At 40.8% G+C, this 16,425-nt stretch overlaps 1 protein-coding gene across 10 annotated transcripts in view; it reads right to left on the reverse strand.

Moving 5' to 3' along the window:
* The window catches only part of myo9b (myosin IXB), a 70,500-nt gene that overhangs the window by 3,993 nt on the left and 50,082 nt on the right, over window positions 1–16,425 (reverse strand). For 4 of the 10 annotated variants that reach the window (XR_003596768.1, XM_028026929.1, XM_028026936.1 and 1 more), the window contains exons 17-41: window positions 16,045–16,173; window positions 13,437–13,550; window positions 12,551–12,590; window positions 12,343–12,465; window positions 12,170–12,250; window positions 11,971–12,081; window positions 11,624–11,749; window positions 10,817–10,966; window positions 10,559–10,719; window positions 9,183–10,181; window positions 8,216–8,315; window positions 7,623–7,741; window positions 7,312–7,427; window positions 5,968–6,161; window positions 5,767–5,874; window positions 5,514–5,684; window positions 5,394–5,435; window positions 5,201–5,312; window positions 5,047–5,120; window positions 4,385–4,577; window positions 4,159–4,287; window positions 2,709–2,814; window positions 2,473–2,604; window positions 2,261–2,384; window positions 265–315 (exon numbers count right to left, since the gene is read on the reverse strand). Coding sequence is in view for 9 of the 10 variants with exons in the window: in XM_028026929.1 (XP_027882730.1) it covers window positions 265–315; window positions 2,261–2,384; window positions 2,473–2,604; window positions 2,709–2,814; window positions 4,159–4,287; window positions 4,385–4,577; window positions 5,047–5,120; window positions 5,201–5,312; window positions 5,394–5,435; window positions 5,514–5,684; window positions 5,767–5,874; window positions 5,968–6,161; window positions 7,312–7,427; window positions 7,623–7,741; window positions 8,216–8,315; window positions 9,183–10,181; window positions 10,559–10,719; window positions 10,817–10,966; window positions 11,624–11,749; window positions 11,971–12,081; window positions 12,170–12,250; window positions 12,343–12,465; window positions 12,551–12,590; window positions 13,437–13,550; window positions 16,045–16,173 (3,805 nt within the window). In the remaining variant the exon portion in view is untranslated. The remainder of the gene's footprint in view (window positions 1–264; window positions 316–2,260; window positions 2,385–2,472; window positions 2,605–2,708; window positions 2,815–4,158; window positions 4,288–4,384; window positions 4,578–5,046; window positions 5,121–5,200; window positions 5,313–5,393; window positions 5,436–5,513; window positions 5,685–5,766; window positions 5,875–5,967; window positions 6,162–7,311; window positions 7,428–7,622; window positions 7,742–8,215; window positions 8,316–9,182; window positions 10,182–10,558; window positions 10,720–10,816; window positions 10,967–11,623; window positions 11,750–11,970; window positions 12,082–12,169; window positions 12,251–12,342; window positions 12,466–12,550; window positions 12,591–13,436; window positions 13,551–16,044; window positions 16,174–16,425) is intronic. The other 6 variants (XM_028026930.1, XM_028026931.1, XM_028026933.1 and 3 more) reach the window with 6 other exon arrangements.

The following is a 16,425-nucleotide window of genomic DNA, read 5'->3' on the forward strand; positions in this document are numbered from 1 at the left end:
TCACTACCCAGAATCCCTTCGTATTCTTCTAACAACAAACGCTTCACATCACAAGCAGAACAAATACTGAACCAACAGCAACATGCAAACTACTCCCAATTAGTACAAACAAACTGCATTAATACAAGATAACAAGAGAAACCAACAAAAGAAAAGGATTCAGCACCCAGGTCTAACATGCCATGCACAGGCGCTTGGACATGGCAAACTACTGCACACTACATCTACAGGATCTACTACACCTGAGGTCTGGATGATACATACCACCCCTCCTTTGTAATGAGCTGTCAACCTGAGAGATAAAGGGCAGCTGGTCTAAAGAGAGACAAGGAACATTAACCGTGTTACCAATGTACTGTAAACCCGAGAGGCCATGCAATGGGATAAAGTAATGGATGTTTATGATGTACACAGTGTGAGGAAATTATGAATATGGTTAATGATCAGTAAGTACATTAGGATAAATCCATAATCTCCAACATGGGTGAAACTTCAGCTTTTATTTCTAAAGGGAAGAAGAGATTTGTCCCTGACTGCAGTTTAGGATGTTTCCACACCTAATAGTTCAAAAATGTAACATTTGTGACATTTTCAGATGGTGTGGTTCACTTTCACACTGCACTGGGTCAAAGAAACCAAACCCTTCGAAAAACCTGTTCATCTCCTCGCCTGTGGTGGCGCTGCATCAAGACATGAGCGCAACTTCTTTCTTCATGACATGTAAACAAAAATGGGGTGGAATGAAATTTTAACTGCTGAAGGATTTTCTTTTGCCTTTGGTAAAAGACAATGACCCATTTTGCCAGTTAGTGCTGGACCCGCCCATCTGTTTTGGTTGTATTTACGTTTTAGTTTCAAATGAACTGAGATCTAGGTTTGTAGGCGGAGCAGAGTTTTCCTTTTTTGGTCTGCATCAGGGTTTGATTGCACATTCACACCTCCCCAAACGAACTGGACTTTCTAGATGAACTGATAAGAGTTCGATTAAAGTGGACTAAACAAGGATGGTGTGAATGCACCTTAAGAGGTTACCTTATTTACAACCAAAGGTAGATTTGGTTTGCACTGTTACAAAACACACACATACTGTAAAATGCAAGAACACATCAGATAACCATTCAGATATAATCGTGCTCAAAGCTCCACAGGTCAGATTCAAAACAAGGTTTGAAAACCCAGAACAGGAGAGTATAAATGTAAAAAAGTAACTAGTATATATAGTGTTTTTCAGTAATAATTCTGCCATTATATAAAATCTGTTAAGAATTTTATATAATTCTCAACAGAAAGCTGAAACTCCCTTTAAAAGGGTTGAAAAATACATTTTAAAACAGAAGAGGCTATCAGCTGCACCTGGCTGAGGTACAGGGATGTAATGGTTTAGAGGACAGCTTAATAATCTGCTGAAGGAAACTCTTTTCTCTTAGTGCTGCTTGATCAAACCATGAGATAACAAGGAATAAGATAAAACCGATTTAATGAAAGGACCGTAAAACATTGGTCATTATTGTCAATATTGAATTGACAAAGTTTCCTTAGACAAAATAGGCACTAGTCAGTCTTTTCAGACACTTTGTGAAGTTTGTTTGGTCTGCTTGACACAGTACAGTGTGAAAGTGAACCGCAGCAGCTGAAAATGCAACAAATGTTTCAGTTTCGGTCCCCAGTCAAATGGGACTAACAGGTGTGAAAACACTCCAGGTTTCATTTGGACACAGTTTGGGTAACAACTAAAGGAGTACAGAAAATAAAGGGTAAAGCCTTATAAGAAATATCTTGGTGTCATCTTGAATTTTGTTAAAGGTTTGACAAAATGTTATGCAGAGATAAAAAAAAAAATTAGCAATTTGCTGCAGATATTTTTATGTCAATGAAGAGCAGCAACTCCAAACGTCAAACCACAGAGAATGATGTAAAATCAGACCTAAACCTGAACACCTGACAGGGCTTCACTTCCTAAGATGACAGGTATTGACTTTATTGTATTTTGCTTGCGTGTACTGCTGGGTCTTAATGAATGTATGCTTTTATACTAAATTCTCCATAAGAGTTTATTATTTTATGGGGACAAGCATTGCATATAAACTTTGACCAAATGTTGCAGAGTTTGGTGCTTGTTGAGCTCTGCGTATGCTAAGTAAGCTAATAAATGTCGTGACATAATGCTGGATTCACGTGACAGAAGATGTGGGACTGACGCCTGTCAAGGTCCATTAGAGCTGATCTAAACATCAATCCACAGTAAACAGCTCAGACTCACTGTGTTCTTTCTCTTGAGATTCAGCTGTTTGACAGCCAGAGCCTCAGCGTACTCCAGCTGCTCGATCTCCTCCATCTTCTCATTGTAGCGCCTGATTTGCTCGATGATCAGCATCTCCACACACCTGCAGGAGAACGAGCGACACTGGGTGAGTTCAGATCAAATATTAAAAACAAGATTTTGAAAGTTTTTGCTTTGCGGGCCAGACTCACGTCGTCGTCTTTGCCACGTCCTTCATGCTGAGCAGCGGGTCAGCCGTGTTGGGGCAACGCAGGATACACGGAGCAAACACTATAGCCAGCGAGTTGGGGGACATGCGGTTGTGCTCCTCTTCCTTAGAGACCCTGCAGGAATATAATCAGAGAAATGTACCTCATTATCTGCTAGTTCAGCTTCTTTTACTGCAGTTTCTAGATGTGTGGAAGTACAGCAGGTGGAGAATGTTTACTTGACAAGGTGGAAGATGAGCCGCTCTAATGTGTTGAAGTTTGCAGTGGGAAGTTCCTCCAGGACTTTGTAAATGGCTTGAAGTTGCTCCTGCTTCTCTGGCAGCTCTAACAGAGAAACAAAACAGATAAGAGTTTAGTTCAAAAGACAGAATGAAGACAGAGCCGCTAAAAAAATATTCAACCTTTGTATTATAATTGTTGATCACAGTATAATTTCATCTTAAATCTAACTGAACACCAATTGATAAGATCACAAAAAAAAGAGGAAAATTTGCCTTCAGAAAACAGAGAAAACTTTCGTATCACTTAAATTTTTTCCACATTTTCTGATGCTTTGTGTGACAGACGGACATATTTGTGTAGTAGAAGGAAAATTAAAATTTTTTGGTAAAAAATTCCGAAATGTGTGACATACGGCACTGGAAAACACGAAGAGACCCCTGAACTGAACCTCACTGAAAACCAAATATTGATTTCTGAACTCTCCCTGAGATAAAACATTAGTATTGTTGTTTCTAAATAAATATGAACTTCTGAAAGCACTGCATCTTTTTTTGATATTTTGACCATTTCTCCTTTTCTGCAAATAAATAGTAAATTTTTGCTTGGAATTTCAGAGTCAGCAGTTCATAGAATAAAAGAACAATGTTCATTTTGCTCAAACATATACCTATAAAACGTAAAATCAGCAAAACTGATCATTTTAAGACGTCTCTTAATTTTTTCCAAAGATGTACATATCTATTGATCCCCTTTGACTCAGACGTTCCTCAATAAAATCCAAGGAAACCAATTGTCTTCTGAGGTCACCTACACAGCAAACAGAGTCACCCTGTGTGTAATTTAACCTGAATAAAAATTGAGCTGATCTATGAAGGCCTCAGATGTTTGTTAGAGAAAAGGGAGAAATCTGCTTAAAGCAGAGCATAAATCCAATCCAACAAGCAACCAAGAGGTCCATATCACTCTGGAGGAGATGCAGCAATCTAAAGCTCAGGTGGAATAACCAGCTCTCAGGAAAATTATTAAACCTGAGCTCTATAAATCTGACATTTATAAAATAGTGGCAGCCAAATGTTGTCGCAGAGCACAACTTTAAATGGTGGATGATGGAGATGTACAGAAGCAGAGTCAACAGGAAGATGGATGGAGCCAAACGTGAGGCAGTGTTGGAAGAAAAACTGTTTTATGCTGCAGAAAACTTGAGAATGGTTAGGGGTCGCCCTCCAGTGGGGAGGCGACCTCTAACAAAGAGCTAGGGATTTAATGGAGTTACAAGGCAACTAGTTGCACTGGATTTTAATTAGGGTCTGAATAAAAATGCCCATTTATTATATATTTTTAAACTTTGAAGACACTGAGAATGTGTGAAAAATGTGAAAAAGTTAACTTTTTCCAAAACTCTGTAATTTCCTGTAGTGGAAGAAGTCCCGTCAGGCCTCCACTCACCCACAGCATGCAGGAAGTCGTTGTAATGTGCGAAGGTCATGAGTGGGTCTGGCAGCTCCCTTAACCACTGCTTTACCAGGCCTGTCACCGTGTGGATGGGATAGTCCTCAAGAATGTCCACATAAGTATCTAAACACACAAGAACCAGAACAGCAAAACAAAAGTCAAGACTTGATATCTCTGTTGCACATCTGATAGAAGCCAGGTAAGTGAAAAGAGGTCTAACCCATCTCTAGCCGCTGGTGCAGCTCCCTCATGCGGTTGGCAGCGCCTGATTTGCGGTAGATGCCCTCGGTGTAGAGGCCGTGCATCTCCACATGCTCCAGCATCATCTCCAGCACCGTTGGCACCGGGTTCTTATCGCTCACCAGGTGACAAACTCGCACCCCGAAGTTACATCCCGTCACCTCTTCATCATTCTGAGGATCCACAGCAGCAGTCAGTAACACAACGGCACAAATTTATTGCTTGATTTGAAAACACTAATACAGTGTTTTCAAATATTTATATTTATAAACTTATATTTAAGCTTGTCCTATACATCAAATTGAACTAAACTACCCCTCATAATCATTGTAATATGTAAAAAAACCCCACAACATATAATTTTCTTATAGAAATCACTAAGAAGAAACATAAAATGAAAAAGGAGTAATAATTTAAAGTTTTTTTTGAAGCCCCATAATGCATTCCTAACTCCATGCTTGAATCATTCCATAACTTAATTCAAACAGAAAAAAAGCCTATTTTTTCTCTCTTTTTTAGCTTGTTTTTTAATCTATTGCAAATTATATTTGGATTCATGGAATATGAACAATCTTTGCACCCCAGCAGGCAGTAAACCTAATTTTGCGCTAAACTTTGACAATGAAACGAATCAAGCCATACCTTTTTGGCACAGAAGCTGGAGCAGTTGATGGCTATCTTACTAAGGCACTTCTTGTGGCACACCATTTTACAATCTGTCAGAAAAGTCAAAACGATGTCCTCAGATACGGATTAAAGAGGAAACATGGCCGTCTTTATTGGGGCTTATACTCACTGCTGCACATGTAGGCTTTCTCCATCCCCCAGATGTAGGAGCTGCACTGGTCACACGACTGAACAATGCTGACCTGATAGTTGATGAAACCATGGTCCAGCAGGGACTCCATCTAACAAAAAAAAAGAATAATTTATACTGAACTAGAATAGAGTGGGTGGAAAAAGAAGGAGAATGCAAACTGCAGGCTTACAATTTTATCGTTTTTCCTCCTTTTCTTTCTGGCTTTGGTCGGCTGGAAGACAGAAGGCTGTGAGAACATCGTTTTGTTTTCATATTCAGACCGCTCTATCATCCTGAATCTGAGTTTCACCTTGACGGGCTCGGCTTCCTCCTTCTTCACCTCTCCTCTGATGAAACCGTCCAGGACCGACTGGAACAGGTTGACCACTAACTGAACATCTTCCTGCTGCTTGTCTGTGGCCAAGTGGATCACTTTATTCTTGAAGCCCGTCATCAGCGCTTTGTAGCCGATGGTAGGATTCTGTAAAAGTTTAGAGGAAGTTTAGGCAAGTGTTTTAACACTAATTAGCATGTTTCATAAAGCGTGTTTCAAGTCTACTTACTGAGAGAGAATACATAGATTTGATCTGCTCTCTAAACTGCATGGTGGCGGTGACAAAGATGGACTCTATAGGCGACAGCGACTTGCCTCTGGAGCGGAAATCATTCACCTAACACAGCAGCAAAAACAAGTTACGTCTTGTTTTATAAATCTGATTAAACAAATCGAACAAAGAGTCGACACTTCGCTGCTTTTCGCTCACCTGGTTGCCCAGAAACTCGTCGAGGTTCCGCAGCTCGTTGCTGTTGGCGATCACTCGGTCCAGTGAGGCGTCCCAATGCTCTGAAACTCGGGTGGCGCGGCTGATCTTAATCGTAGGGTTTCGGCCTATACCTTTACCCGTTCGGTCACTGAGCGGCTGAGAAACGGGACGCACCGAGGGGCCAGAGGGAAGCGCTGTAGAGTGGAAATGTTTTACACCAAAGATAAATACATTAATGCATATTTTTGAAGCATCCAAATGGATTAAAATATAAAAGTTGATCCTATTTGTGTAGTGAGGGAAGGTGTGGTCTGAGAATATCAACACACTATATAAAAGCTGTGTAATTACAAATCAGTTCATTTTCCTCTGGCAAAATGGGCCAAAAGAGGCCGAACGGATATTAAAAGGTCAAAAATCGTGAAATTGTGGCGTGCCGTGGTGGTGTAGTGGTTAGCGCGACCCATATTTGGAGGCCTTCAGTCCTCAACGCGGCTGTCGCGGGTTTGACTCCCGGACCCGACAATATTTGCCGCATGTCTTCCCCCCTCTCCTTCCCCGTTTCATGTCAGACTACTGTCATATAAGGGACACTAGAGCCCACAAAAGACCCCTTGGAGGGGTAAAAAAAAAAAAAAAAAGTAAAAAGTCAAAAATTGGTCTAGTTTCTAGTGCAAATTCTTTTGTACAAATGAAATAAAACAAAGCAAACTTACAAATAGTACAGGTAGTTTCACTGACAGATTTATTTCACTTATAACAAGGGGAAAAATGTCTTATTATAAGTGAAAATAATCTGCCAGTGGAAAAAGTACTTTTTATCATTAATTATTATAAAGAATTATTGACTTGAAACAAGCTACGTCATCTTGCTCAAGACCAATATTTGTATATTGGTTTTGTCCTATTTCAAGTCTAACGTGATGCTTGCACTAGAAAGTAGAAAATTACATGAGAGAAAAGCAGTCCAACTCTCTGAGCAGAGTCAGACATTATCTGTTATTCTCAAAACAAAAAAGTGAAATAGGAACATCTTCAATTTAGCTGCACACATTGATTCTCAAATGAAACTAAAAACATCCGTGTTACTTTCCTAAATATTCACATCAGAGGTTTATTAGCATTTTGAATTTATTGCAAGAACAGTAATCTTCAAAATTACAACTTATTTAATAATTGCATGCAAAATGTTATCACAAACTAAAAGATGAATTAACAAATACTGGAAAAATACTGAAATCTATTTCCAGACTATAATCAGATTTTGTATGAACTCTGCTGAAAAAACGTGAAACGTGTGTGCAAAAAATCAGAAAGAAAACCTAAAGATCTGAGTGATTCTACCTTCCCCAAGCATCGACTTGTCGTTGAGACTCTGAGCAAATGTCAGCTCTCCGTTGTCTGGAGTATGCGCCTCTTTGGATCTCTTCTTCAAAATCTTGCTGAAGAAACCGCCAGACCTGTGGGGCAGGAAAAAAATCAAAAGAAACCGTCACCTCCGAAATAAGAAAAACATGTTTCACAATCAAGATTATCTGGATAGAAACAGTGGAGATGATCAGAGTGAACTCAGTATTGTACAACTCAAAAACAAGATAAATGTATGTTTATTTTGTTCTTATGTCACAGTGAAACTCAGAAATGTTTCCACCTACTTGTCTGGTGTGGTCGTGTTAGAGGGAAGTGAGTCTGGTTGTCCAGAACCGTCCTGGTGTCTCTTCCTAAAGGAGCTGGACCTGGAGCTGTCCCCTTGACCGTCTTGTGGATGATTTACCTGCAGAGTCACAAAGCCAGTGAAGAATTTAAAAATAAATCATGTAAATAAGGAATCACCAGCTGAGTTCATCATTCTTCCAAATTCTAGTTGTTGCATTTTCCATCAGTTCTACACATTTCAGTAAAAAAAACCAAAAAAAAAAAAAACCGAGGTTGGTTTCACAGTATTAAACAAAACAGATTAAAGTTAGCTTCTGTTCTGATTTTGTGGTGTGACATAGAGCTCAAGATATGAAAAACAGGGCAACACAGAGCCAGTTGTGCAAACAACCATGCACACACACTCACACCTAAGGAGAATTTAGGTGACCAATTAACCTGACAGTCATGTTTTTGGACTGGGAGGAAGCAGGAGTACCCGGAGAGAACCCACGCATGCACAGGGAGAACATGCAAACTCTGGAGTGTTATGAAAATATAACACTCCAGAAAAATGTCTGTTATGATTTATCCTGCATTTTCCTGCTGGTACCTCTCTGATGGTCACGGTCCAGGGGTCTCTGACGGAAACCGCCCAGGCTCCATCCGAGCTTGGAGACAAACTGTCAACGGACGAGTGGGACACGTCCCTCCTGCAGGCAGGCGATAAAGACAAAGCAGCTCAGGTTTATCAGTTTAAGACAGAAATATCAAACTAATTTTTATTTCGGGTCACATCATGAATCATTAATGTCCTCAAAGGGCTACAAGTGGCAGAAATTATTGATAAAATTAGCTGTTAAGAAATTTAGCTTTTTCTGCATTCGATGAGCACCTTTAACAATATTTTATTTGGCATTTAAGTAATTTACACAAATACTAATAAAATAATATTTAATGGGGCAGTATTATGTGTTTTAGACACATTGTATCATTTTATATCACTCACTATCCCTATAAAAACGCTGAATATATCAAAATGACGTAAAAGAAATTTGACTTCGTAATTTAAATTGGGCCTCTGTCTCTTTAAGAAACTACTGTTTCCAACACTTTGCATGCAGATGGCCATAACAACATTGCTCCTTTATATAACTTAACGTTTTTACCAGCGTTGCACTAAGAAGTAACTCATAATGAGCTCAGCAGATGAGCAGTTCCACCAGGTGTTTGCTAATTGCTGCTGCTTGGTCTATCAGGCGTTTCGCACAGCTGAATGGTTGCCATGGAGATTAAAGGATTTCTCAAACATGTATGACAGAAACAAAGCAACACTCCTGATATGTTTTTGATGAGGGAATAAAATTATAACATGATGTAAAGCTCAAAAATATATATTTTACATAATACTGCCCGTTTTAAAAAAACTATTATCTTGAAGCTCCATTTAAGTGGCCCTCTGGTGACTGAAGGGCCACAGAAATAACAATGGCGGGCTGATTTTGGCCCGTGGGCTTTGAGTTTGACACATATGGTTTAAAACAGTAACAGAGGAGTGATCAGTGTAGTGTCAGACGTACAGCGGTGGTTTCTTTGTAGTCTCCTCTTTGCTGTGAAGTGGAGGCGACCCGGTGCTCTCAGAGCTCTCCCCGTTGCTCCTCCTTCCTTTCCATTTCTCAGGTTTCTCCTTTATGGCTCCAGAGCGCCGCTGCAGGTTCACCACCCCGACGCCTTCCCCTAAACCGTTTTTGTCCTGTGTGGAGTCGGCGGGATGCAGCGGTAACGTGGATGGACGGACGGGGCCGGCGGAGGGGGGAGAGGTTTTCCCCTCCTTCTTCTTCCAGGCCACGAAGGTATACTGGTCCAGCTCCTTGCTGTCCGAACGCTCCTTCAGCTTGGACGTCTCCTGGTTCTGGCTCTTCGTCGGGGACGTCTGGTCTCGGTTGGTGGCTGAAGATGAGGATGAGGAGGAGGCGGCCCGTTCAGACTCTCTCTGGCTGTGCTCCAGGCCTCTTCGTCTCCTCTGCTCCCGCTTCTCCAGGCTCCTGGACGAAGGGACCTTGCTGATGAGGCCGGGCTGCGGCCGCTTCAGTTCAGCATGCAGAGATGTTGTGGCGGTAGTGCTGGACTTTTTATCCTCCTGATGGGGGGAAATGCCTGTAGGTGCGTTTGGAGCCAGACCAGGTTCATGATCTTCATCTAGCTGGGGTCCAGCCTCAGCTTCCGTACCACAAGGATCCAAGTCCTCATCCTCCATCTCTTCATCCTTCCTCTGCTCCTCCTCTGGGACGTTTTCATCCAGCTTCTCCTCTGTAACTAGCTCAATGTCTGGATCCTCTCTCGTCTGAGGCTCTCTCGCCTCTTTTTGCACCTTTTCCGCCAGTTTTTTCTGGGTTTCCTGGGCTTTTCTTGCCGCTTCCTTCTCTGCTCGTCTCTTCATTTCTTCTATTCTCAGTCTCTCTTCCTCTTCTGCTTTTCTCCTGGCCTCTTCCTCCTTTTCTCTCATTCTCCTCTCCTCTTCTCTTTTCCTGGCCTCCTCCTCCTCTTCCTTTCTTTTCTCTTCACGAATAGACCTACACCTGAAATGAACAGAAATATTTGGTCAGATACTAATAGCAGCATCTCCACACATTTTTTCACATAAACATTTGATATTTCCAGAAGAAGGATTCCAGAGTTATTTGTACTTTTTGCACATTTAAAAATATAAAAGCTAATATTCTCTTTATACATGGAAACTATATTTACCAGAAAGGCAGAAAAAAGGAGATGAAGATGGAAAGACAGAAAGGGCAGAAAGAAAGAACGAGTGAAAGAAAAACAAAAGAAAGAGAAGAGCAAAATAAAGAAAAGCTTCTCAATCTTACCCACATCAGTTATAAGCCTAAATTAAAATCCAAAATTGTTAATATTTATAGGATTCCTGTTGTTATGATAGGACTTGCTCAGTATTTACCTCCTGCGCGCCGAGTGTCCTCTGACAAGAGCTTGTATTTTTGTTGCTCCGTGTTTTTGTCGGTGGTACTCGGATCTCTGTCTGTGTCCTCGCCACACAGCTTGGATCACAGTAGCTGCCCGTCGCCTTTGCTCCTTTCTGCAGTACCTGCGCCACGAAGCCTAACAGACAGAACCTCAGGTTGGTTATTCAACAGGAAAGAAGCAACAAGTGCATTAAAGCGAGAGCTGAAAAACCTGAACAGAGCATCCGGTTTACCTGGATCAAGATGGCTGCTCTTCTCATTTCTACGAACTCGTTCCTCTGCAGGTGAGCTCTGAACCAGCGCTGGAGGAAGATGATCTTCCGCATCACTTCTCTGTGCCGCATGTCCTGCAGCTGCTGTCGCTCCAGCTCCTTCAAGAAGACCTGCAGCAAGAACACGTGAAAGTTAGAGGGAAGAGTTTAATAAGAAAAACACCTTTAAGACAAAAGTTTAGGAACAAGACATAAAATGGACATGTTATTATTTCTTAAGTCTTAATGAGATGCTTTCATCAAAACCTAATAGATTTCATTGCAGAAGTGCTATTATATCACCTGCCTTCCTTAAAGATGAAATTAATTTGCACAAAAGCAGACGGTGACTGGATGTAATATAATTTGGAGTAATGTAACCATATATGCCCTCATTTCCTGCAATACTTAGTTTAGGTTGATGAATTTTGAAGTTATTATTTCTGAAAAGTCTACCCACGAGCCGATTTGAAGCATTTGAGGGAATCTTCTGATTATAATACAGTGTAAGAACACTGCATAATATGAAATCATTAATACTGCATATGACTAAAAGTATTCAACTTTTAAACATGTTTTATACAATTCAATGTTTGTTGTTAATGTTCCCTAAAGGTGAGCCGGTCCGTCTAGCAGCAGTAGAACGGCTTTAATCATGAAATACGAACGAAATGCTTCTTGTGATGTGAGGTCATAAACAGCTCCTATATGCTTTCATGAAAGACTGAGTTCAGTCAATCAAATACATGTTTTTCTTAAGCTATTGCTTTTAGATGAGCATGTTGGCACCTTGGTCTTGCCGATCTGGTATGTTGTTGGGTTGAAGCCCATTTTCTTCTCCAGCAGATCTGCAATGTCTTGTTTGGAGGCGGAGGAGTTCTTCAGCAGCAGAACCCTAAACTGCTCTAAAAACTCCTAAATAAACCAAACAAAGAACAAATACGGGTACAAGATTAATTATGTAGCTGAAGATTAATTCATAACACTCAATATTGCAGTATATATTGTTTTATTGTGCAGAATTAGGAACCCTGAACATTTCTACAAGCATTATAAATTATAATCTTTATGTTTTAATTTATTCATGGCTTTAAACTGAACTGCATCCCTGACGAAGAGGAGCAGATCTACCTTACCTGGAAGGTGTACTTGGCCGGGTACCCGGACCTTCTGATGCGGACGGTTTCTAGCATCCCTGTGTAATGCAGCTGCTGCAGCACTAACGCCTGGTCCAGATGCATCTCCTTCTGCTCATGCGAACAAATGGTTACATCATAAGTGTGGTTGGAGAAAGCTCCACACTTCGGGAACAACTCATCACCGGTTGAGACTCACCTTCTCCGCATTGGAGCGGATGCAGCGAATGAAGAAAGGCTCGGCTTTGTTCAGAGTTTCTAAGAGTTTCGTTAGAGAGTTCTGAGGAAAACAACAACAAAAAACAAAACAAGAGGTTTGATGTAGTTTCAGGGAAACACAGGTATTTACCCTGCAGCTAACACTTTGATTACCTGGAACTGAGCACTGATGCTGGGCGGCTTCTTCTTCTTGTGCAGGTGGAGCAGAGACTTTGTGGTACGATCGTGCAGCGTCAGACTCACGATGAACTTCAGAGACTGCGAATCCAGCAAACTCTGCACAAACCAGATTGATTAGCATCCCGATTGTAGATGTATTGGATCAAACTTATAAAACAGCTTTTAAATGAGAAGTATTTACCTTTGGGATGGCCTGCTTCTGCCTGACATTCTTGTTTTTCCTACAAACAGAGAAAAAGATGCAGAGTGAGTTCAGAGATGAAGCACAAAGGTTTGAAGATGGAGCGGTCAAGCAGGAGGTTAGTACGGCCGGGCGACTTCTTCATGCAGTCATTGAGTGATGGAATCAAGGCTTGCACCTAGATGGGATGAATGACGAAGATGCCCGACACTGATAAAGAACAAATGTTGAAGAGGAAGACGAAGCTTGCTGCAAAAGATGGAATATGATTCTAATCAGGCCACAGAATGACGGACATGCTCCCCTGGTTGCAGCATGATAGAAATTTGCAGTGTTTTTCACACCCTACAAAGTTAAAGCTGTGTATCTGTGGCAGATGTTCAACTAGCAACAGAACAACAGTCCTAATAATACAGCCAGAGCTACAAACAGATGGCTTCTATCGAGTTTTGGCACGTCACATTTGTGACCCACAATCGTCAGATTTTAAAAAAAAATCAAAATCATAAATCATGTTTTCTTCTCTTTCCACTTTGTTATGAACTATTTTGTGTTGTGAATTGCAATTAATCGGGGTATAAATATGTGCCAGGCACTGCACCATTGCGTTCCTCTCTGTGGGGATGCATCACACTGCAGCGATTTCTACCATGCTGAAAAGCTTTCGTGGGGCTTCATGCTGCAGTGAAATTATTCACTGCATCTTCAGGCCTCAACAAAAGCAGCTTCTCAAACTCTCAGACTCAAATAAAGCTAATCACAAGATGCACGATGAAGAAGCAGCAATGTTCTGCTGTAAACAAATGTCAGAGCATGTTCAGTCTGAGCGGATCAGGACTGGAGCGATCTGGAGCAGAGCCGATGTCGGCTCTGTCTGCAGACTCACTGGAGGACGTGGCGCGGGAAGCGGAGGCGACCCCAGGATTGCAACAGCTTGCGAGGGTCCTCCCCGTCCAGCTGCAAGTTCTTTATGGAGCTGATGATCTCTGAATGCATTTCTCTGATATACGCACCAGACACACACACACACAAGAAAAAAAGGCAGAAATGGAGGAGAAGGGAGAGCGGGAGTAGTATGAAAAGACAGAAAGAGACAAAATAAAAGGAAAGGACAGTTGGAAAAAACACCACTGTTAGGTCACCTCCAAAAGAAACATACCGAAAACAGTTACCCAAGACAAAAAACACACAGTGCAGAATGGCTGGGGGTCAGATAACATGAGAAACACACAGGTTTCACACGCTGCTCATCTGTAAGGCAAAATACGTTCTCCTGTCGATCATGAAACCACAAGACCACCCAACCATTCTGTCACATCCTTTATGAAAACAGAGAAAGATCCCCACACAAGCAGAATCAGAAACGGGTGTATTTAGAGGATTTTTCACAAACACACACACACACATACATACACAGACAGACATTTTTTGGCACCCTTGCTCAAGATGTGTAAAAAGTCTTAAGAGTAGGTGATCTGGTCACAATTGCATTATCTCAAGGTGAAATAAGTATAAAAATCCAACTTCTAATTTGAGCACATTTATTTAATAAATACAAAATAAATGCAGTATCCAAATAGTAATTGTGTTCAAATAAAACTCTCATTAACGGTGCCACTGACAGTCCTTTTAAAAATAAATGTAACTGAGGCATTGTTTATACTTTTTACTTTAAGATTGTAGTAGGGCTGAAACAATTAATCGGATTAATTGAGGTGAATCAATTGATTAAATAATTATCAGCTAATTTATTAAATAAAGAATTGGTAACTGGAGTCTACAAACTCACAGAAAAGGGCCAATTTCTGAACGAACAAGATACTCAGAGAAGTAATTAAGACAAAAATGTACAAACGATTGATACATCCAGCATTGAAGATAAAATAACCCCTTTGTATGTAAATATTTTTTACCCAAACCTCCTCTAGTGGCAGTTTTAGCTTCACCTGGTTCAAATTTTGTAAACAAAAAATGGATAAAACATATTTTGCTATCCAATTATTAATTGTTTAATCAACAGATCAGCCCTGCACTGTGTTAATGTTAAGCTGAAAGGCCTGATATATTCCCATGTTTCTAATATTGTGTAAAAAAGGCATAAAGGAAAAATCCGCAGATGTGCCAAATTTTTTATCAAATTAATCGTCACAATAATCGATAGATTAATTGATAGCTAAAACAATGGTCAGTTGCAGCCCTAATTTGTAGTAACTTCCAGGATTTGTTTTGTTTCCCTGCGGAATAAATACAACATGATGCAAAGACTAATTTCTTTTTCACTAAGCTACAAGATGAAACTTCACAGAAATGTCTGCAGATGTAAACCTGAAAACCTGTGTGGTGGTGGAAAGTAGGTTCTATACACTGAGGAATTTAGATGGATTGTATAAAGAGGAACAAACCCTCTCTCTCTCTCTAATATTTTACAGGGCTGTAAAATAGAGAGAGAGGGAAATATTAGAGAAGACTCGGTCCTACTGGTTAAAAGACGGTTGAGCAAAGTACTCACTAGAGTAGAGCAATTTTCTTAACGTGGTATTTCCCCCTCACCCTCTAGTAAATAAACGTACTGAAATTAAATGTTGGATTATACTAGTGCAGTAAAATATTAATTTATTTTAAGGCTTGTCACACATCTGCGTATCCCTGTCACTGTGCTGGTTAACATGCAGAACTGAGCTGAGGATCGGAGTTGCTTGCCGGCTGGCTGTTTCCATGCTGTGGCTGTTACTGGCTTGTTACGGGTAAAGTAGTGGTTGCATGTGTGGTCCCTTAACTGTGGCTGGTGGGGTTAATATGGAGACTTTTCCTGTGTCCCAAAGAGAGTCCATGCAGTGCTTTCCTTATTCTGACCATGAACACAGAGGTCAGGCAGGGAAGGAAACAGTCCTTCATGTTTAATTCTCCCATAATGAAATAAATCTGCAGCACATGAGCCCAACAATACAAAACTAGCGTTCGTGGTTTGATTAGCTTCTGAGAAAGCTCTCATGGTTGTGTTTGCATATTTGGCCTGGCCTCTCTGCGTGTATTTGAAGAACTGTGAGCTTTTAAGGCATCACAGCTAATCTGAGTGGCTACTCAACGAAAGCCTGCACAAACACTGTTCTGTGCTCTGCAGCTCCAATAATAAACGTCCAAATGATAGATTTGAGGAGGGGCTTTGGAAAGTACATAAAAAGGAAGAGAATTGCACTAAGGGAAGACTGGAAATGCAAGTGAAAGGGGAACTTTTTTATTCTGCTTAAAGTGTTATACAGCTGATCTGAACTTCCTTATACTGCCGAATCTCATATGTCAAAAATACAGATGCCGAAATATAAGAAAACCCCCCGCTTTTTCTCTAAAAACAACATTACATCAAATTAGACCTGACATGATTTAATGAGAGCAAACTCAGAAAGCAGAACAAACCGAAAAAGCAACAACTAATTCCTTCTTCCTGCTTGGCCTCTTGTCCTCATTCTTCTCTGCTTTCCACCAAATTCACTTACTTCTTATTCTCATAGCTAGCAAAGATGTCTTCAAAGGCCTCTAGAGGGCGCTCCTCTGAGTGATCAAAGTAGAAATCGAGCATAGAAGCTCGTCTGTGGAGGGAAGAGGAAGAGGAGAGAACCCACACACTGGGGTCACCAAGAGGTGGGGAGGATATGGGTGACTGAGATGAGGGGGAGGAAGATTTAAAGACGTTTTACAAATATCCATCCTCATCTCACTCAGCACAACAAGATTAAAGTGGTGGCCCATAAAATAACAGGTGTAACATTTCCAAATGGCACGAAAAGAGAATATTTTGCTGATTTTACGTGAAACAAAAGGTATCAACCACAAAGGGTGCAAAACCAGCTCTCGCAGCAGACAGATCCACTCCAGAA

This window comes from Xiphophorus couchianus, chromosome 9 (assembly GCF_001444195.1).
Source record: "Xiphophorus couchianus chromosome 9, X_couchianus-1.0, whole genome shotgun sequence".
Taxonomy (NCBI): Eukaryota; Metazoa; Chordata; class Actinopteri; order Cyprinodontiformes; family Poeciliidae; genus Xiphophorus; species Xiphophorus couchianus.